The 23815-nt window shown below is 37.9% G+C and overlaps 1 protein-coding gene across 1 annotated transcript; it reads left to right on the top strand.

Annotated features, from left to right (window-relative positions):
- The first annotated feature begins 496 nt into the window (after window positions 1–496).
- On the top strand, window positions 497–1438 carry LOC129922570 (neuropeptides capa receptor-like). The gene has a single exon (XM_056009216.1). The coding sequence runs from the start codon at window positions 497–499 to the stop codon at window positions 1436–1438; it is 942 nt and encodes a 313-aa protein (XP_055865191.1).
- Window positions 1439–23815: the final 22377 nt, after the last annotated feature.

Genomic DNA, 23815 nt, shown 5'->3' with positions numbered 1-23815 from the left:
ATGAAAGTCCAAGTTAATGATCGCTATCATATTCAAACTAATAAGTAAATATTTAAATTTCTTTTAATAAAATTTAGTTTTTTTTAAAGTGATAGATTTTTAAATGGCCGTCTACAGTTGACATTTTTCTTGGTGTCTGACTCAGGTTCTTCTTATAAAGGGTGACTTTGTTTAACATGAGCAGTAACTAAACAAATACTAATTAAGTTATTTATATACCTAAGTTTGGTTAAAAATTATGTATCTCTCTGGTTAAATGATGTAAACAGCTGTAAAAACTATTCGCCGAAATAAGAAAATAGCCTACTGAAAAGCGAATATATTTTTTTGAACTTGTACAAAAATTGTTATATAATCGTTTGAAAAAAATTCTCTTGACAACACCTGTAATATAATTTAATAAAAAAACATTCCATTTCAAACGATGAATAACTCACTCGCATCGTCAATACTAAAATAAGTTCTAATCATCGATCCAATATTGATAAAAGTGATCATGACTGTCAATTTTACAATCTTGTCTGAAGCTATTGGCATTGTAGGCATTGTGGGTAATGTCATTAACATACTCAATTTCAGAAAACAAGGCTACAAAGATGGTGTCAACGTGACTTTAACCGCGCTGGCGGTCAGTGATCTAGGTATGCTTATCACTCATCAGGTCATTCTACAAATCTATAATCCTTGGTTGGATGAGTCCAGTTTGGTCATGCTGAAACCACACATGCTTCTTTTTGTAATCTACGTGGATGATTTCTTTAACAGAGTCAGCGGGTTTGTTACTGCTTGTGCCGCCTTCGAGCGCTGTCTCTGTGTGGTGCTCCCCATGAAGGTGAAACTTCTCATGACACGACGTGTCGCTACGGTGGTAAACATCTCCATCTTCGTCGCTTTGATCGGTTACGTGATTCTGCCGAACTGTCTTGTTTATGTGGGCTCAAAATATTTGCCTAATTTTAATCGAACATTTGCTTATGTTTACTATACAGAGAACAGGGAGGCGGTTATGAACATCTACTATCTTGTCAATGCGTTATTTTTTCCCAACTTCATCATTCTGATGTTAATGGCGTTTACAGCCATCCTGATTACGAAACTGAAATTTAACTCTGAATGGAGACACCGGGTTTCGAACCCACAGTCTCGCGGAAAGAACTCGGTGAACTACAAAGAAAGAAACGCCATAGCCATGCTTGCGACAATGTCTGGCATATACGTTGTCTGCGTGATCCCACGTTCGACCTTGAACTTGGCTGACGGACTATTCGAAGAGATAAAAGTCGGAGGCATCTACTTTGACCTGAACAAACTTGGGTACTCTTTTCTTATTCTTTTCGAGGCTATCAACTGCAGCGTGAATTCCATCATTTACTTCAAGATGAGCTCGAAATATAGACAAGTATTTTATCAGATGTGTCTTTGGTGGAAAAAGAGATAAACGAACAATACCGTGATATGCTTCTTGTGTTTTGAATGCTATATGGGCTCACTATTATGTGTGGTAATCTCCGCTTAAGGAGGGTTAAAAACCAAAACCTAAGCCAAATTGTATTTATTTATTTATTTGAGAAATTTTTATTTTTTTCTTCTTCCTCGTTCTCATTATTATGTTCAAGCGTTCAGATGACCAATATACGAGTTGAACAGCGAAGAGAAGTAATACCGCTAAAACCAGAGTTTTCACCATGTCGCACATTATCTTTCAAATTTCCTAAGAAAAAAATCTTTTGACCCATTTTCGGAGTATCTGCCCAACTTGCAGTTTCCGAATTGCACGTATTTTAAGCCATTTAAGAGAATGCCATATGAGAGATTTAATGCAATGAAATATTTTAATTCACCTTTTTACAATTTAGCATTTACAGAATTTGGTGACGAAATAGATTTTTAGCGGCCCATGTAAGGGGAAAAGCCGCTATTAGATTTGTGCAAAATGTCCGTCTGTCCGTCTGTCACTCTCAGATCTCAAAAACTAGAATTGAAATGAAAAATATTATTTAACCTTGCGATGCGGTTTGCTAAGTTTAGGAGCAACGGCTTCTTTTGTTTTTTTCAAAAGCAAACCGTTTAGTTTATTAAATTAATTATGCAAGCGATGTTTTCATAAAAACACACCAATTCTAAAGCAATACATAAATGTAAGGAAGATAATGTCACAACATGTTAACAAAAGAACGATAACTATTTTTTGTGTATTTTTCAGTATCAGTAAGTCATATATATTTATAACATGTACAAGAAATGTTAACAACAAATGTAAATATTAGTTGTGTTTTTTCTGGTTAACTAGCAGCTAAAATTAACCTGCTAGCTGACTTGAATAGTCTACAGCAGCAAGGCGAAGGGGTAAACAAAATAATAGGAAAGCAACTAAGCGCTGAAACACTAGAGCTAAATATTAGAAATTATTGGGTTGTTGTTGGCCACCTTTAGAAGCTACGACTATGGTTGATCACGTAGAGAGCGAGATAAAAGCTTGAGCATTGTTTATGGACGGGACGATGTCGCCCACAGTTTCCCCCTCTTCGCGCAGCTGATATGACTAAAGAAACGTAATATCCGATACAGTTTGGGATTATTATCTGCCTTAGGGTCACCAGCTCCTGATTTTTCCTCGGGGTTGTCTCTCGAAGCCTTTCCCGAGTTTGGGTAGAGCCGCAAGGCAGCGGAGGTTTTCCTTTCTTCTAGATGGGTAGCCAACCAAGGCTAACGAGCCCCTCCTGCCCGAAGCCTATAGACTTAAGTCAATATTTTGATCAGGAATAGTAGTCTTTTTGTTACAGGGTAATGGTGTACTATGCTGTTCGTATCCGATTCATTACTTAATGTGATACTATTGTTTACATAATAAATAAATCTGCATCCCTAAGCTGTCAGAAAATAAGTTTTTGCCTTAATAACTAAAATTTTGTTCAAATAATTAATACATTTATATTATTATGAATATATCTAGATCATTGGTGTAATATTTTTAAAAATCTGCTTGCATAAATAATTTTTAAAATTAAATGGTTCTCTTTCAGAAAAGATAAAAATAGCCGCTGCATCAGAACTTTGAATGATCTAAAACAGCGGTTCACAACCTTTTATGCTCGGCGACCCCTTTTTACAATCCCCCACTTAGCCTCGACCCCCCCCCCCCAGCACACACACACAGCAATAGAAGAATAGACAGTAACAATCCATTTTTTCAATGGTCTTTGGCGACCCCTTGCAAATCGTCAATCGACCCCCAAAGGGATCGCGATCCGCAGGTTGAGAACTCCTGATCTAAAATATCATGATGTCCAATTTTCTTTTCTAATTTCTGTGTTCTAAACGAGACGGACGGACAGACAAACCACACAAAACTAATAGCATCTTTTCAGCTTTCGGGGGCCGCTAAAAATTAAACAAATCAATTAATTACTGGAAATTGTTTTCTTTTTTTTTTTTTTTTTTTTTTTTGGGGGGGGGGGGGGTTGATACCAACAAGAGAATTTAATCCTTTAGCATTCACAGTAAGGATATGTAGGGTTTGGTCTCTTTAGATATATGTATAAATTATTTCTCCCACACTCATTCTCTGTTAAAACTTTATAAAATTATTGATTTACCTAATAAACATGAATATGAATGATTTAAAATTTAAAACAATTAGTAAATTAATTATTGGTAATTTACTACATGTTTCGGCATCGAATAAGGGAAATAGCTTCTACATTAGTGAGAGAGATATTTGTAAGTTTTGAGCTCTTCCCTTTAGATACGCTTTTGTTTTTTGCTTGCTTATAGCTTAACTTTTTTTTTAACACAGTCTATGATGGTCAGAGTAGTACCTCCTTTTACCTCTTCTACCTCATCATGTAACTCAGGGGTTCTCAACCTGTGGGTCGCGACCCCTTTCGGGGTCGATTGACGATTTGCCAGGGGTCGCCTAAGACCCTCGAAAATATGGAATTGTTTTTGTCTATTCTTCTATTGCTGTGTGTGTTTGAGGGTGGGGGTCGCGGCAAAGTGAGGGATTGTAAATAGGGGGTCGCCGAGCTTAAAAGGGTTGAGAACCGCTGATGTAACTTGTCTTTCATAGTCCATCCAGTTTCTGTTGAATTCTGCTTAATTTGTAGTCATGCTTCCTCCCAGTGCCAGTGGCCCGAATGAACAATTTTTAGCCTAACTGCGATTGTTGTTACACAGCCATCAGACTTTATATACTAAAACCTTCATGAAGCAGACAAGGTAGTCATTTATGTAACAATCTATGCTCCAGTATACCCATATACAAAAAACACTTAAGTCCGAGAATAACGTCGGAAGACGAATTGTCTTGTAAAGAGAGTTTAACTCTTTCGTACCGTTCATTTTTGAGTCGTATGTTTGCGTAGATATGTCCTAGCGTTACTCGAGATAGATGGGTGGAAGCCGTAAAGACAGGGGCGTAACTAGGGATTTGGGGGCCCGGGGGGATTGACCTCTTTGGGGGCCCCTTGCATTTTGCAATTCGACATATGACATGGAATAATGTACGCAAAAATATATAAGCCCCAAATCAAATTGGTTCAGTATATCAGTAAACTTAACAAAAAAAGTAATCAAGACTCTTTTAATGAATAAAAGCTTTGTTTATTAGTTAAATAATGCACAAGTGACAAATCTCAATTGATATCGCTTCACGTCGTGCATTCTGTGCAGCAAAGACATCTATAACATCAACTACATCGATACTTTCTAGTATTTGTGACTTCACTGACATTAAAGCCATGATAAGCCTTTCTTGTGTCATTGTGCTCCTGAGATAGCTTTTGATGAACTTGAGCTTTGAGAATGATCTCTCACATGACGTAATGGAAGTGGCCTGAGTTAGCAGTATTCGGAGGAGGTTGCAAAGTTTGAGCACACGTAATTACCATATGAAGCCTGTTTCCTCAATATGTCTATTGGTGATTGTATAACTGGTTTGTTGATGAAAAGTGCTCGTGCATCAATGACATCATACAAACAGGAAAAGTAGCACAGTTTGTCATAAGCGGGTTTTCATCTAACAGGTGTCTTGGTTCAAGAAGAAACCCAAAGGTATCCATTTTCTTTCCAGCCTTTGAAATCTGCCCTTCATCTCCATATGAAATCTGTCCAGCACGTTTGAATTGCAGTTCTATTGACAGTCCTACATTAGAACTCAACTTCCCATCAAGTCTTTTCTTTCTTCTATAGCTTTTATATAGCGTTACTTTCATGCTTATAGCATGCTCAGAGCGCTTTGGTCCAATCTAGGAGTTGGTTTTCCGTTCTGCCTTTAGGGGCTCAGTAAACGCAACTCTGCCCGAGTCGGGTGTCGAACCTCGAGTCCCCTTCTAGGTAGCCAAGACAAGCCAAGTTCAAGCGCACTTAGCCTCTCGACCACGCTTCCCACAGGGATTACAGGGAATCCATAGTATTCACTACCTTCTTTTGCTTTTTTGATGGATTGGGTTTTTGTCAGTTTCTCATCATTTTGCAGAAAGCATGAAAGGGTACTAATTTCTTTAGCAGCTTTCCATATATGCAGTCCAGACTTTTGTAGTTTCTTCCGAACTATATTAATTGGGAGCAAGAGCTTTGACCAGAATTCAAGATAGGCAAAAAATTCTTAATTTTCCACTGTACGAAGAAGATTCTGTGCTAATATTATATGGTATTACGTCATTGTTGGTTGTTTATGTTTTGTGCGAAAGCAAAAGGATTCAGAGCATACACAAGTGGGAAAGATCCATATCTCGTTATGCTCGAGTATAGAAATACTCCGATAAGTAGACTGCCGTATTCACTATCACAACTGCTGACTAGTAGAAGACTCAGGGAATCATTCCAACTGATCCCAAACTATTGAAACCATCGGTAGCTGAAAATGCAGAGACATTACTCAACGAACGACAGATGAAAAGCGAAGTGAAATACAATGCAAAAGCAAGACTACCTAAAGATTATTCTGTCGGAGAGTTCGTCTAGGTCAAACATGGCAGAAAGCAGTTGTCATAAAAAACATTCAGCACCCAGATCTTACATCATAAAGACAAACGGAAAAACATACAGAAGAAATCAACGCTTTTTGAATAAGAGTTTCGATGAAGACATCTCTGGGTACTATGATACCGATGGAGACAATGAACTGCAAACTGTTGGAACAAACGAAACAGACAGTTATAGACCAACGTCTAGAGAACTTGTTGTGCCAGTCAAGACAACCAGAAGTGGACGAATTGTTAAAGTTCCTAGTAGACAGGGCCGGCCTTAGGCCACTGCAGCCTATGCGGTCGCAGTGAGCCCCGCGCTTTCATAGGACACGCGCTAATTCTAAGTGTACATTATTAAATTAAACCATTATAACGTATATAAAATAACAGGGTTTTCGTGACCTCCTGATTTTCCAGGGCCTCCAGGAAATCTCATGAAAAGGCAAAATATACGATAAAGTCCTGAATTTTTTTTTTTGAATTTATTCAAATCTCCTGAAGAATAGACGAAATTGACATTTTGGGGTGCCAATAAATAAAAAGTGGCATTGCGAGCTTTCATTTGATAAAAATGTATTGCAAAGACGAAAGTAGGCCTATTTTCTAATTCAAAAAAAAAAAATATTGACATTATGCTCATCCCTACCCAGACTAGGCCCCGCGCGATCAGTTTTGCATAGGGCCCCCAAATGGTAGATATCACTCTTAAGAACTTTAAAAGGAAGGGTGTGATAATAACTTCAAAAGGAAGGATGTGCTAATATTATATGATATTACGTTATTGTTTGTTGTTTATGTTTTGTGCGAAAGCAAAAGGATTAGATGGAAATAAAAATAGAGTTTCCATTGGATTGAGGAAAGATGAATAGAGGGGTAATAACTCGAGTGTGAAGTTTAATTCTGAAATTATAGACGCCAAACCCGAATAATGGACTATTCTTGCATTATTAAGAATAACTTTTGGATCTGTTATACTCGATTCTGTAAATTTTGCTTCAAGGTTAATTAGTGTAGCCATAAAATACTCGCCATTTAGATCTATTATTAGTAAAGGTAACAAGATACCTGGAATTCGCTGTATATCATGCAGTTTTATTCGTGGCAACAAAGTTTAAAATGTAAAACTAACTTTAAAAAAAACTTTGATCTCTGTGGGAAAAAATATTTTTAAAATGTCAACAAAGTCAACGTACTGATAGACCTAGATCTAGGTTTAGTCTTTGTGATAAATTTCATCTATAAATGTTGAAAAAAAAGACACCCGTTGACACTATTTGTCAATCAAATATATTAATTTATGTATTTACAAATAAATTTCGGACACCCATTTGGGGGCCCCCCCTAGGTGGGGGCCCGGGGGGATTTTAAATTTCTCCCCCCCCTCCCCCCCCTTAGTTACGCCACTGCGTAAAGATTCTATTGCCTGAGGAACATGTCGGCCATTTGTGCTTCTTAGCAATGTGCGTTGAAATATAGCTTTCACGGCTTCCAGTGTCGCAGTGGCGTAGCTAGGGTGGGGGAGGAGGGGGGAGAATTTGAAAATCCCCCAGGGCCCCCACTTGAGGGGCGCCCCAAATGAGTGTTTTTTTTACATTGAAAATTTGGTATTAAGCAAATGCAGGGGCCCCCAAAGAGGTCAAGCCCCCCCCCGGGCCCCCTGAACGATGGAAAATTCCTAGCTACGCCCCTGCAGTGTCGACTAGGGCTTTCAATTGCACGTTGTGGATGACAATGGGAACAGAAGATTTGTTTCAACTCAAAGGCTGTACAGTGGTGATAGTGGGAAAAGTGCTGAAGATTTCTATGTGCGCACTCTTTGAAAATGTCCCTTCTTGCCACACAGATGACATGTTGCTTCACGTGTGGGACGCTTATTACGAGAGTGTCTTCCCCTGCCGCAGAAGTAACACTTGCTAGATATAGCGTTTACCTTTTATTTGGCTGGAGCCGTAGTAACTGAGGCTCGTAGATCAGGCAGCTGGAGAGAGACAGAATCAGCAGAGTGTTCTCTTACAGCAGCGGTTCTCAACCTTTTAAGCTCGGCGACCCCTTTTAACTACCCCCCCCCCACTCTGCCGCGACCCCCCGCCATAACATACACAGCTATAGAAGAATACACCTGATGCAATCCATATTTTCGATGATCTTAGGTGACCCCTGACAAATCGTCAATCGACCCCTAAAGGGGTCGCGACCCACAGGTTGAGAACCCCTGTCTTACAGCATTAGTAGTAGCCCCACAAGTGGTTTCTGGCTGAGTCTCGTACAATAACGAATGTTGAGAGGCGTGTTCAAGTAAATTCATACGAGTTCTTATCTAGATCTAGTAGATTCTATATCAAGATTCTAGATCTAGTTTGTATGACATATGAAAATTGCGATATTAATTTTTATTTGCGAGTCTTGTCAAGTCATTTCTTGCTAGTTTACTCATGGAACTATACTAATGGTTTACTACCTAAAGCAGGCCGAGAATTTTCTTTTTCGTGTTGCCAATTTAGTTAATTTTGTGAGAAGAATAAATCTGTTTTTAGTTTCTCTTTATTTCATGTAACATTTTATTAATTTTGAACGTATAAATAAGGTTAATAATTATTATTTTTAAAAATATAACTGTACGCTAAATGAATATATGGAGATGCTGTGGCTGAGGGGTAAAGCACTTGAAAACGAAAGTCCCGTGTTCGAATCCTGGTGAAGACTCTAGGTCAGGGGTTCTCAACCTGTGGTTCGCGACCCCCATGGGGGTCGATTGACGATTTGCCAGGGGTCGTCTAAGACCATCGAAACTATGGATTGTTATTGTCTACTCTTCTAGTGCTGTATCTGTGTGTCGGGGGGAGGGGGTCGCCGCAGAGTGGGGGATTATAAAAAGGGGTCGCCGAGCATAAAAGGTTGACTACTTCGGGGGCCGATTTTTAATTTGTGTTTCCACACAAACTGTCTTTGTAACCTTGGTTTTTTAATGTGTTTAGAAAAATTAGGAAAGTAAAAAAAAAAAAAAGTAAAGTTTCACTTTCAGACCATGTAAAGGTCATCTGTTGCTGGGGCTCACGGTTAACGAGGGTGTCATGTGGCCAGCACAGCTTTAATTTTCTCAAATAACGTCAGGTATCCATTAGAGCTGGGTGGACTCAGAAGCATTCAATGATCCCCAAATTAGAAATCTCAGTCTTCACAAGGATTTAAGCCCGAGACTCCCGATTTGAAAGCCATGCGCTTGGCCACTCAGCCATAAAATTGAATAGTATATATGAGGAAGAAAGCAATCTTCCTTCAAGAAATTAAAAGATATTGCGTTGTTTTAAGATAAGATAAGATAAGATAAGATACGATAAGATAAGATAAGATAAGATAAGATAATTTTATTGATCCAATCAAATGGAAATTCAGTTTGACTGCAATTGACAACATCAGCGTAACTACTGTAACAATAACAGTGTAGATAAAAAAAATTTGAACAACATTCACACACGAAACACATACACACTCACTACCAGCGCTTTATGAATTTGACTTCTATGAACTTCTCGATGACGACAGCTGATCTTGTAACACTCTGACCGAAGAAAAAATAAAGGAGTTTTAAAATCTTTCTGTCTTAGTCCTAATGGAAAGTAGACCACCACTTCGTTTAGATCTGATGTAACAGTGCTTTAATGGGTGCAGGTTGTCCTTAAGAATCGAGAGTGTTTTGGCAAGGCATCTTTCATGAAAAGGCTCTTCAAGAGACGGTAGCTGTATCTGAGTGATATGCGATGCTTTTTTAATTAGCCTATTTAATCTTTAAGTCTATGTGCCATATATATATATATGTGCCTACATATTTTGCCCCATTTAATGAAAACCTAAATCTACTATTCGTTTTCCTACTTCGCCTTTCCTTGGAGCCTTGTTATGTCAAAAAAAAAGTTTCAGCAGTGAAGGATCTCTTGCTTGTGTAAACGGGTTCTCTCTTTGTTGTTAAGTTGTAGCGCCAGCGAAGGAGTTTTCCCACTTGTGCAAGAGTTATCTCGCTTATTCAAAGAATTCTGTCCCTTTCAGAAACCAGCTCTCGGTATGTCTATTCTGTCAATAAGGGCAGGCTGACATCTGAGAAGGATTTCTCCTGTGTCATTAGGAAAACGATTTTTGAGCTTGTGAATAAATATATACGCTTGCATTACAAAATTTTAAAATGTCAAGGGCGATAGCTTATAATGTATACGTTAATATAAATAAAATAGTAAACGCATTACACATCTCAATTTTTCGTATCCGAACTTGGCTGCTAGATTTAAATTTTGAAAGATAATCGTATATCATTACATTAGATTTTATATGTGATCATTCATCCGGCTATAAAACAAAAGAAAAAAAAAGTACTTACGAAAAGTAAATACTACTTATTCTTGGTGTACTCTATTCTGCATAATTTTCCTTTTTACTATATTGTTAGAGAAATATTATTACGGGGGTAGTATTAACTCGTGGGATCGATATACGAAGTCAACGAATATTTATAAATAATAGGCTAAGTATGCATTGTTTCTCTTTAAGTCTATAAGTGATGCCGAACAAACGGCCCTCGGGTCAAATCTAGCAAATCTGTAACACTCGTGCCAGACACAGCATTGCCCAATGCCTAGAAAAAAAAATTAACACTACAGCTAGTCTTCAGTTGACCATTTTTTTCTTTCTGTCTGACTCAAGTTTTCTCATAAATGATGACTTTATCCTTCATAAACACTAAATAAAAAATACGGATTTTACATTTTTACATTTTAAAGTTTAGTTAAAGGTAATATAACTCTTTAGTTATAAGAGATCAACGTCTGTAAAAAAAAAAGTAGGTTTCATAACAATTCGCCGAACTTATAATTCGGCTACTGAAATATGAATATTTTTTTAACCAGTAAACATTTGTTGTATATGTGCGTAAAAAAAAACTCTCTTGACATCACCTGTAATATATTTTAATGAAACAACAATCCATTTCAAACAATGAATAACTCACTCGCATCGTCAAGGCTAAAACAAGTTCTAATCATCAATCCAATATTGATCGAAGTCATCTTGACTGTTAATTTTACAATCTTGACTGAAGCTGTTGGAATTGTTGGCATTGTGGGTAATGTCATTAACATACTCAACTTCAGAAAACAAGGCTACAAAGATGGTTTCAACGTGACCTTAACTGCGCTGGCGGTCAGTGATCTAGGTATGCTTATCACTCATCAGGTCATTCTACAAATCTATAATCCTTGGTTGGATGAGTCCAGTTTGGTCATGCTGAAACCACATCTGCTTCTTTTTGTAATCTACGTGAATGATTTTTTTAACAGAGTCAGCGGGTTTGTTACTGCTTGTGCCGCATTCGAGCGCTGTCTCTGTGTGGTGCTACCCATGAAGGTGAAACTTCTCATGACAAGGCGTGTGGCTACAGTGGTAAACATCTCCATCTTCGTCGCTTTGATCGCTTACGTCATTCTGCCAAACTGTCTTGTTTATGTGGGCTCAAAATATTTGCCAAATTTTAATCGAACATTTGCCTATGTCTACTATAGGGAGAACAGAGAGGCGGTCATGAACATCTACTATCTTGTCAATGCGTTATTTTTCCCTAACCTAACCATGCTGATGTTAATGGTGTTTACTCTTATCCTGATTACGAAACTGAAATCCAATTCTGAATGGAGACACAAGGTTTCGAACCCACAGTCTCGAGGAAAGAATTCGGTAAACTACAAAGAAAGAAATGCCATAGCCATGCTTGCGACAATGTCTGGCATATACATCATCTGCTTAATCCCACGTTCGGCCTTGCTTTTGGCTGACGGACTATTTGAAGAGATGAAAGTCGGAGGTATCTACTTTGACCTGAACAAACTTGTGTACTCTTTTCTTATTCTTTTCGAGGCTATCAACTGTAGCGTGAATTCCATTATTTACTTCAAGATGAGCTCGAAATATAGACAAGTATTTTATCAGATGTGTCTTTGGTGGAATAAGAAATTAACGAATATTTTTCTTGTGTTTTGCAAAACACTTTGTGTTGATTGAGGTAATCTCCGCTTAAGGAGGGTTAAAAAAAAAACCTAATCCAAACTTTAAAAAAATAAACCAAAAAGTAAATTAAATATTAGTAATTAATTACATTGTTGATATCGAATAAGGGAAATAGCTTCTACATTACTGAGAGAGATATTTGTTTTATTTCTTCCCTGTTAAACACTAATAGCCTGTCTACGATGGTAAGAAAAGTTCCTGCTCGGGCCTCGTCAACCTCATCGTATAAGTTGTAAGTCTTTCATAGTTCATCCTGTTTCTTTTTGAATTCTTGTCGTGGCCAGTGGCCTGAATGAACACGTTCGTAGTTACTGCCCTTATGTTTACACTGCCATCAGAATTAATAAACTTATACCTTCGTGAATCAGACAAGGCAGCCATTTACTTAACCATCTCCACTAAATCCAAGAACACAAATCATCATAGGAGAAGATGCATTTAAAAGGGAGATAACTCAAAATAAGTTGAAGAATAAAGAGAGATAACATGATTTCATCAGCATTACAGAGTTGTCACACGGAAACGCTTTAAAGACCAGCTTGGGCACCAACTTGACATAGAAGAGAGCACCAGGCTGCAGTAGGCCTCAGAACGAGACAGCTGGAATACACTTACTAAGTCCGTGGGGTACACATTTGAGACCGAAAGAAGATTCACTGCCCAGGACAGACGCAGACGTCGAAAGAGGAATCTAAATGGAGCACCGACAGGAAATGATTATGTCTAATCTAAATGTGGTAAAAAAAAAAGTAGGTCGCAGCTGGGGCATCGTAATCACGTGAAATACTGCACTCCTCTTTAATCTTCGGACTCGAAGTCAAGCCTTATTATTATTATTATAATTATTATTATTATTATTATTATTATGTTAAAAAAGAACTAGTATTCATTCTCCGGCGAAGCCAGGGTCGAGTTTCTTTAAAGAGAAACAAAATTCATCGTAGTCCCTTTATCAGTTTCCACTTAGGAATTTTCTGGTGATGTGGCAGGTCTGCAGAAGTACCGCCCTCTGACAGGCAACGAGAATGCTCCTAGGAATGCCAAGGGCCTTGAAGGTATCTGAGAAGTCAGTTGTTATTCTCCCCGCGGTTGATATAAAAATGGGGTATCTTGTTGTTTTAGATAATTTCCATAAAAGCTTAATTTCCAAGCAAGTGTTCCCATACTTTCGTTGTTTTCCCAGCAGAGTTTTTTTTTTAATTATGAGACAGTGGTATGGCAATGTCAATAATGGTAGCGGCTTTTTCTTTTTTATCGATGGTGATTGAAATCTACCGTTTTGTCAGATAAAATAGGCCTATCCCAGTACAGTAGATGATCCGTAGACTCGAAAACCTCTTGTGGTGAGTATTTGTAATAAGGAGTATTATTATGTTAGAAATGAACGAGTAGTCATTCTCTGGCGCTGCCAGGGTCGAGTATTATTATTATTATTAATATGTTAGGAAATCCCCGAGATTGAAAATTAATATTGGCTGGTAAGGAAACCACGGTTTGTCTTTATGCTAGCAATAAGGCCATTGTTTGAGACAAACAACGAAATCCTGTGTCGAACTGGGAGTCGAACAATTAGTGAGGTTGTGACAGAGCGTCGCATGAGGTTTGCGGGACATGTTCTACGACAAAATGAATTACGCACACCAAGAGTTGCAAATACATGGAGGCCTATACGAGGAAAGCGCAAACAGGGACGTCCTCGTATAAGTTGGCGTCACACCTTCATGGAGGACCTCAGAACAGTGGACACCAGTTGGGAGGAGGCTTCAGACATTGCCAATGACAGATCTTTATGGAGACAGCTTGCCGCCCAATGCGCCGAAATGCGCGGGAGAACCTAAGTCTAAGTAAGGCCATTATAAACCAAATAAAGAGCTGACCATAAGACATGGAACCCTTACTCTTAGGTAAGACAAAAGGAACTGTAGGACAGGCTATGCATCAGTGTCCCGTAGCAGTCTAGCTGCATCTTTTTAACTTTATCCGGCAGTAACCTTAGCAACTAACTCCGCCTTTGTTCTCGAAGGTTCTGAAATTGAAGAGCTATGACGTCAAAGGGAGGGGGGCGTGGTTAGCACGGAGTTTTGTTTTAGCTGGGCTAAGCTCGTCGGTTTGTAGACGGAGCTTAAGAGATATAAGTCGCAATAATTTTTAGTTGTAGAATGAATATATTTGATAACGAACTCATAAAAGATATTTAACTTGTAGTGTTTGTTTCATTTTGTACATTATGTATATTGTGAGTGATTCCTAGTTCCTGAATTAAAGTTTTTGTATTTTGAATTAAAGGCTCTTCATTATTTGAATTTCTAAAGATATTTAGAGTCTATATATGAGTCCCCGCCATCACAAGATGTTACTTGAGTGTAATAAAGATCAGATTTAAATAAACCAAGTACTAAAAGAGCATTGTCTGATCAACACAATACCATAGTAGCCTCGAGTCATCTTTACATTTCAACACTCAAAAAGAATATAATGTGAAAATCAGCCATTATTTTATTAGTCCTACAAACCTTGTTTAATGCAAGTGCGAATTGTCAAAGAGCTGTTTCTAGAAGTGCAAGAGATATTCAGAGACACTACACTAATTACATACCCCTGAATTAGCTTGTACATCTAGATCTCAATGGTAAGGAGTAACAAAATAACAAAAAGAGTTTGTGTTTTCACCAAAAACTCCTCGACGCCCCATAAGCTGGCTCATTGATTAGCAATATACTTAAAAAGCAAGTTTTTTTTTTAGTTTTTTTTTTGCGATCTATGGGGCAGATAATATTAAGCTCATCTGTTTGTATGGCAGAAGTTAAACTTATTAACAACACAACGACCAAACATCTTGACTTTCCCAATATATGTTGTATTTCTTTAGATGAGGGTGGTCCTAGAAGTGTCCTCAATACCCAGAGGTTCAAAATCTTAATTACTAATTGTTTAGATAATAGGAAACTTCGTTGTGTGTCTATTAAAAATATAGAAGTACAAACAAACAAGGTGGAATCTAACAAAAAATATAGAACTGAGCTTTAAAGGAAAATAATCGTGCAAAGTCTCAACTTGATCGGAGAATGGGTGTGAGAGAAATAACGTGTACACACTTTTTATCAGAGAAACAGACAGACACAGTGAGTTGATTTAAGCTTTGTACAAATCATCCTCCTGGCTCCCAGCCTATATTTCGGAAAGACTTTTAACATACCAAGTTTATGGTACTACCCTACACTCTCCTCTAACTTCTGAGGACTGTCAGTATTTGCACAATAACGTTATCCAAGTATTTTTTCATAATAAATCACAGCCCATGTAAAAAGAAGAATATCAACAATCAGACTATGTAGCATAGCGAAGCGGGCTCTATCCAGAACCCCATGTGCTTATATATTTTTTAAACAAATACTTTGTAACTATAATAATTGTGACAGGTGGGGAAATGTGACGTGTGTTTGGCACGTTTTATGTCTAGGGGATGATTATTTTTAATGCTATCACACCCCCACTTAGCATATGAATCGGGAGCAGACACGCAACGAGACAAAGCAATGAAAGATAGATACAAAAGTTAAAATAAAGGAAATTTATTTACATAAATATACATATAATAATAAAAAGGGGGAGGGTTTGCATCTATCTCTAGTATATTCTATGTTTAATCATCACTCTTGCACATAATAAGAGAGTATGTCACTTTGTCCTCTGACTTAGCTGGTTGTCCTGTTGATGTTGCAGCTGGCTGGGTCCTGGCTTGAGGTTCTGCAGCTGGAGGTGGCGCTCTAGCGGATAGAGGGACGCCGGCGATATAGCTCTTGTGGAGTCTCAGTCCCAAGTTCTAGTATCTGTAGTGGGCACAGTATGGCGGGTGGCCGGATACCGTGGGCACAAGGTTACTGCGGGCAGAGCTGATCTGCCGTGGGCAGTGTGAGTAACAGGATATGTCCAGTGAGTTGCAGAGGGTTGGCGTAGCTATGACGTCTCGCACAGATCTGACTCTATAGGGACGTCGCGCCTAATAGCTTGACAGGTGGGCTGTCGAATAGGCGGGCAATGCCGATAGCGCCAAGTAGTAGAGTTGGGTAGATCTCAGTAGGCAAATGCAGCGCTGAATAGCACTAAGCACAACTGCAGGTAAATGGATCGTTGATCCAGTAACTAGGCAATAGGTGATTCTTGATAGCAACTAGGCAAGTGCAGCGCTGATTAGCACTAAGCACATAGATAGGCCAGTAGGCAAATAGGCAGACACCTGAGGGAGGCTGCGGATAAATAAAGACAAGTTAGGACATGTCTCTCATACATCTTATCGATGCCCTCGACTGAGGTGCATTCGTCAGATTGGTGAAATTGCTTTAGAGCACAATGAGGAGATGATGACAAATGGGATTTGGAAAATAGATGGCAGATAGTAGCATCATATAAATGTACATAAAAGGGGAAATACTAATATAAAAATGTACATAGAAGGGGAAATAATAATCTCAAATAAACAACACAGGTGGATAGAGAAAGAAAAAGGGGGGGGGGGTTGAATTGGGCGGTGGTCAGCGACCCAGATGATTGTTTACATATGACCGTGGGTCGAGAACAATGGAGCGCGCTTGAATGGTGTGTCCGTTCAAGCGGCGCAACTCTCATTAGAGTAAAATGAGTAAAGGGGAGATAATTCATTACAGGGGAGATAATTCATATCTCCTTTCTAAGCGCAGTATTAGTGCGATAGTAAAATCATCAAGGCGATCAACCGAGATAAAGGAAATAAAATAAGGTGTACAAATATATACATGGTTGCATCAATGATCAATTGAGCAACGTAGCATTAATAGATTAATGCAATACTAAAATATATACATAGCACATGTTTATGTTTTCTACTTACGCCAGTGAGAAATACACAATGCACTAATTAAATATAAATGAACTAAGCAAAATACACATGATAAAATCCAATGGAAATATACACAGAGTAATTAAGATGGAACTTGTGATTAAGTTCGGCTTACCACCAGGTATTCCTCTAGGAGGGAGAATAAATGATATAGTCCAGACTCGATCGACAGCGATAGAGGAGTGAAAGGGTCTGGCTTGATTTGAATCTACTTATATATGCCTGGGAAATGTGGGCGGACACAGGAAACGTCCTAGGCTAAGAATTAGCTTACACGTGGGTGAAGTCCGACAAGCGTCACACCTTGGAGTACCACGCGGTGTATTGACCCGTGTAATCTCTTAGATCAAAGAGAGACATGGGGGGAAGAGTGACCTACATTCCACCCAAGGGGGGGGTCAATCGCGGCGGACATCCGCGGATAAGACTAAAGAGAACGTGTCTATCTTTGCCCCGGTCAAGGGCAGATAAATGAAAGGACTGGCCTAATTTTCTCCAAGGTGGTGGACTAAGTCTAGCCTGGTAGAGAGGAAAGGTGGGGCGGGTGAAGAAATTGGAGGTAGGATGGGGAAATAATTAAAAATAAAATAGACAAATGATGAAAAATAATAATTAATGCTGTGATAAAATTGAGTGACTCTGACAGCGAGTTTTTGACTTGTCACAATAATATATTATTTAAGTTATTATTATAAGGGACACATAGGTTTATGATATTTCATCTTCTGCAGATGCTCCTTCTTCCCTAGTGCTATTAGAGCACGGAATGGGTTGCCTTAATCAGCCAGGAAAGCCAACAACTCGGCAGAGTTTAACTCTTTGGCTCCGAAACAACGCACAGGACTTTGGTTTTTTAAAAAAGGGGGAAAAAGTCGGACCAACGCTGAGAGTATCGGCTATTTAAATTTTTTTTTTTTGTTTCTATTTCTCCGATTCATGTTTTTTATTGCTTAATTTTTTTTATCTAGAAATTAGAATAGTTTCCCTTTGCTAAACTTCCGGAATTTCCTTTATTTACCGTGTTTTTATTTTATACGAAGTTTGTAAAGAGATGACATTTATTTTTTCTGTATGAGTGATTTTTTTAACATGGAGCTTCAACCAGGGCCATATAAACTTTGAAGATCTAAATATTTATTTTATGAGGAAGTATAATAATTCAGATGACAGTGATTATGTTTCATCTGAGTGATGGTGATATTGATTCGAGTTGACAGCATAAGAACAAAAATATCTTTAAAAAAAGTTTGTTGTGACAACGCTAAGCACAGATCTGAGCTCGTCAACGTGATTCCTGCCTGCACCCAGGCGTTCAACAAGAAATGCACCTCACAGGGGGAGTGCGAGCACCGGAAGACTTTCCAACAAAGTCTTGACCAAACGGACGTTTGTCCTGATACCAGTATCAGCAAGAGAAGCGCTGATGGTGGTGTAACAGATGGATTTGTGCACATGGATTGTTACCCACGTGCACCACAGACATGTCTTCCAGACTCGCTTGAAGATTATGGAGTGTTTGACAACCTGGTCTCCTGGGGGCTTACGATGCATCGAGAAAGCCTGCTGGAGAAACGTGTAAGACCAACTGGCGCAGGAGGAAGCGACACACACAGGTTGCAATGCAATTCATCGAGGTGGCAATACAAGCCCATTGTCACCCCCACCGATAGACCCCCACCTGCATCGATGAACCTCCAACGCCCATGTCGTGAGGTAGATTTTGTCCGGGACGGACAAATCTAAGAGGGGGGCAATGTTGTAACTCTAGTGGCGGACTGAAAGGGTTAATGTGTGTGCGGCCTACTGATACACACGACTCAGGCCAATCACACCGGTCAACGCGTCAACGGCTGTCGATAGACAAGGGACAGTACTGCTAATAACCGCAAGTATGAACTGTGTTGTGGTCATGTGGTCAAGAGCCTTCACGGTCGAGAGACAGTGTGTTTACAAGGACAGTAAGGCAGTATGGACTTGTGGCACCTTTGAGTCCTCGAAAATGTTGCTGTACGAGCTAGAGAGACTAGTAATGTTTAGTTAGGCAGTTCTGTTAAGTTCAAGAAAGCATTTGAATTGATGTAGCCAATTGTGTTGAATTGGCTGTCGATGTATTTGTAATTAAATCGCCACTTTGTTACTTGAGGCTCTTGTTGTCAAGTTCTTGTGTTAGATGTGCTGTTGTGTTGTTAAGTAGTGTTTGCAGAAGGCCTGATTGAGAAGATCGTAACAATATATATATATATATATATATATATATATATATATATATATATATATATATATATATATATATATATATATATATATATATATATATATATATAGATAGATAGATAGATAGATATAGATATAGATATAGATATAGATATAGATAGATAGATAGATAGATAGATAGATAGATAGATAGATAGATAGATATGCTGTACAGTTGGACTAGTTTTAGGGTAAATGTTTTTTGTTCCAAGAGTGTTGCTATTTTTATGGGCATTTTTCATTGAAGTAGTGACGTTGGATTATTAGTTCCAGTTTATTATTTTTTGCATCTATTGCTGTTTCTTCTATGGTGTTCTGTAAACAAATGGATAAAAATGAGAAAAAAAAAGTTCCTTGGATTCAATTTGAACAATAAATTTCTTATTACATGCACTTGGATGGATATTTTCAATGTCAGTTGGTGAGTTTTTCATTTTTAATTTTTATAATTAAAAACCCAAAATTACAAAAAAAACATGATTTGCAAACTAGAAAACATAAGAAATGGAAAGAGCATCCATTTCTCTTTAATTCTATATCAAGTTTATTATTTTCCAATAATAAATAAAAAGTTATGCTAGTTATATCGAAGCAAAGAAGCGCACTTTGAAATGGCGGAAAAATTAATTCCGTCCAAAAGTGGAAAAAATTTCCGAAGTAATTCCGGAGTCATTGATTGACATGTATGACTAGATTGACCTAAAGACACGCGTATGATGTAATCATCTTTTTTTGGAGGTTACTTCTGAATTTTATAGTAAAGTACAGTTAAGTTCCCCCTTTCAGAACATGTGTTCTATAGGGCTGATGATGTAATGGTCATCTGTTTCTGTGGTCCACGGTTAACGAGGGTGACATGTGGCCAACACAACTACCAACCGCTGTTAGTTTTTCCCAACCAATGTCAGGTACCCTTTAGAGTTGGGTGGACACAGAGGCGCCCAAAGATCCCGAAATGAAAATCCCAGTTCTCACCAGGAATCGAGCCCCGGACCCCGATTCAGAAGCCAAGCGCTTTACCGCTCAGCCACCGCGCTTCCTGTGTATTTTACAAGACAAGATAAAGTAGGAATAGAATAACTAAAATAACCCTCTGGGGTCCCAAAAAGTTTGGGTGGCCTTGGTATGTTAAGGGTATTTGCTAAAAAGCATTATTTTATAATAACCACATTAGTTTCAACAACAATCGTATACCAAAAAAAAATACATTAAAAAGTCTGTTGTATGATACATGTATAGCAAAACAATAAGACAAGATTTCTGTTACACAATATTCTACACAGCAAATCATACAACCAAATATTCGCTTTACATAAATATAAAATATCGCGCTATAATTGTGTTCAAACTTTTGATGTAGATTTGATGAGAACATGTGAATTTTTTTTTAAACGAAAACACTTGACATCATCATAAGAAAGGAACGAAACCTTTTTGTCTATATTAAAATGGTTGTCATTAAAAAAATAAAAGGTTGAAACAGCAAATCAATACAAAATATATTATTTACACTTTAGAAAAAAGTTAGCAAGCGAAAAAATGTTATGTAATTAATTGAGTAATTAATTGAACTAGTAGACTGTCTAAAATAGTGGTGCCCAAAGTACGGCCCGCGGCCACATCCGGCCTGCGACGTGGCTCTATCCGGCCCGTCAAACGTCGGCACAAAATGTAGAAAATCCAGTGTCCACAAAAAAAAAAGTAACAAAATATCTTACTCTACACTAGGGTAAATGAATCGGTATCATTTTATATTGTAGTACAAAGAAAGAGTGGCTCTTATTAAGGAACATAAAATTAAACAGAATTAAACAGAAATCATGAAATCAAACAAATAAATAATGCGGCTTTCAGGGGCGTAGCTAGGGATTTGGGGGCCCGGGAAGATTGACCTCTTTGGGGGCCCCTTGTATTTTGACATTCTACGTCATGACATGATATAATGTAACTAAAAATATATGAGCCCAAAAACAAATTGGTACAGTATATCAGTAAACGTAACAAAAAATAATCATTAAGACTCTTTTAATGAATAATACCGTTGTTTATTGGCAAAATAATGCACACGTGACAAATCCCTATTCATATTCATATTCACGTCGTGCTTTCTGTGCAGCAAAGGCATCTATAACATCATCTACATCAATACTGTCTAGTATTTGTGACTCTACTGACATTAAAGCCATGCTAAGCCTTTCTTGCGTCAATGTGCTCTTGATATAGTTTTTGATGAACTTGAGCTTTGAGAATGATCTCTCACATGACGCAACGGAAGTGGCCTAAGTTAGCTCTGAATATCTTCTGCCAAAAGAATTATTTTTTTCTTAAAACAAACCAATTCTTTTATCAAAACATAGGGCTGGGTTTTCCTTTCCTTGCAGTTTTAGGTTCAGTTCATTTCATTAAAATGTAAAAAATGTTTTACATGTTTCGGATGTTCCTTCAGAGTTGAAGATAATTACTTCCTAGTCCAAACCTCCCGCAGGACGACGGGGGATGGGAGCGGGCAGGGTTTGAACCCGGGACCATCGATAAATCTGAACGACAGTCCAGAGCGCAAACCGCACGATCAGGCAGCCATCCATTACACTGTTATATCAATCATAACGTAGCATTTTTGCAACCTTTTGTCGTTCTCTATTTCAGGGTGATTAATGGCTTTTTCGTTAAGGAATGTATTTAATTCATTCAAGCACAATGGTAGAGAGCTTTTGACAAGATGCAGTTAAAGGTCTTGATTACCAAATTCCTGACCCCAACTGACCACAACTATTTCGGCTGGAAACGTTTGGACACAAAGTTTGTTGTGGTAAATACAGGGCCGGTCCTACAGGTTGCGGGGCCCTATGCGAAACGGATTGCGCGGGGCCTAATTTGGGTTGTGATAAGGATAATAAGTGAAAATTAAGATTTTGTTTTAGAAAATAAATTTGTCTTTGCATTCTATTCATACTTTACTAATTGCAAAATCATTGTCAAATTAACTTTACGAGCAATCTACAGTAGAAGGTAATTTTCCAACAAAAAGCCGATAAACATTCAGATCTGCCTTTTAGATTTACTATCGACTCGCAAAATATCGCTTTTGTTGTTTGTTTTTTTTAATCTAAGAGGTTATTTAGATCTATAATTTGTATGCTAGTGACTATAGAAGTAAATTAAGTATTTGAAGTTCTTGTTTTGGTTAAAATTCGGCTTATTATTACATTTTTATTAAATGAAAGCTGGCAATGCCATTTTTTTTTAATCGCGAGTAGGATTGGCGTTTTCCATATTGAATGACACATCGAAATGACAATTTTGTCTGTTTTAAGATTGGCATCAGTTTTCAGACAATTTTAATAATCTCAGGACATTTTCATGAATTGTTCTTATATTTTATAATTTCGGGAGAATTCCAGGAACCCTTTAATAATAAGTTAAAATGGTTTAATTTAATAATTTATAGGTTGCAGTGGCCTAAGACCGGCCCTGGGTATATATATCGGTATATTATGGAGTGAAACGTAAAAATTTGGTGGTTTATTCTGCGAAGTTGCCCCTTTATTTTTTCCTGTCATACTTCTGGCTCCATCAGTTGCTATTGAAACGATTTTATTTATATTTATTATATTGTCTTCGATGTATTTTTGCACGACATTAGCCGTAAGTTCTCCTCTAGTTTGTCACGAGGGAGGTAGCAATCCTAGAAGTTCTTTTATTTTTGGACCTTGGGAAGACATATTTCTGACAATAAGGCAAACTAGTTCCATGTCTTTTATGTCGCAAGACTCATCTATACCAGGTGATAATGCAGAAGAAAGTTGAATATCTTCCACCTGCAAATATGTTACTAATCCTTGTTTATCGAATCAGAACGATTTTTAAATGGGGGTTTTTTTTCGATAAAATAAATAATATTTGCGTATGGAACTAAAGAGCCGCAGCTTAACAGCCAAAGAGCCGCATATGGCTCGCGAGCCGCAGGTTGCCGACCCCCTGCCTTACACCCATGTACAAGCCGGTTTTAAAAACAACAAAACCCGAAGTACAGTCCATCCAGTCATGGTCTGACGACGCTGTTTTACAGCTACAAAGTTTTCTGGAGCAAACAGATTGAGACATGTTTGTAAACAACTGCCCAGACAGATGAACTTACCACAACTGTGAATTCGTACAGCCAGTTCTGTGAAAACATGATTGTACCAAAGAAGAAAATTAAAACATTCAGTAATAAAAGACCCTGGATGACCAACTTAAAAAATTAACATTCTGTCGTCATTGAAAAGTACATAGAAGTATATTTATAAAGCGCTGGTTATAAGTGTGTATGTGTCTTTCGTGAGTGAATGTTGTTCGTATGTGCATCCATTATGTGCATCTATATTGTTATTGTACAGTAGTTATGCTGAGGTTATCAATTGTAGTCAAACTAAATTTCCATTTGATTGGATCAATAAAAGTTATCTTATCTTATCTTATCTTAAATTCTAGATTTAAGGGTTTCTAATAAAAATGGTTTATTGCCTATTTACCTTTTTTTTTATCTTTTTGTTGATGTGGCCCGCGACACGAGTGTTGGAAATTAAAATAGCCCGCCGGCCGAATAAGGTTGAGCATCACTGGTCTAAAACATATATCTTAGTAAAACAGAAAAGAAAATGCTCTGAAACTATAGTTCATAGTCATA

This window comes from Biomphalaria glabrata, chromosome 13 (genome assembly GCF_947242115.1).
Source record: "Biomphalaria glabrata chromosome 13, xgBioGlab47.1, whole genome shotgun sequence".
In the NCBI taxonomy this organism is placed as follows: Eukaryota; Metazoa; Mollusca; class Gastropoda; family Planorbidae; genus Biomphalaria; species Biomphalaria glabrata.
This window is presented reverse-complemented; position numbering and strand designations above follow the sequence as displayed.

Excerpts from the sequence above, each read along its gene's own strand:
- LOC129922570 (XM_056009216.1), top strand. The coding sequence starts at position 497 with ATGACTGTCAATTTTACAATCTTGTCTGAAGCTATTGGCATTGTAGGC.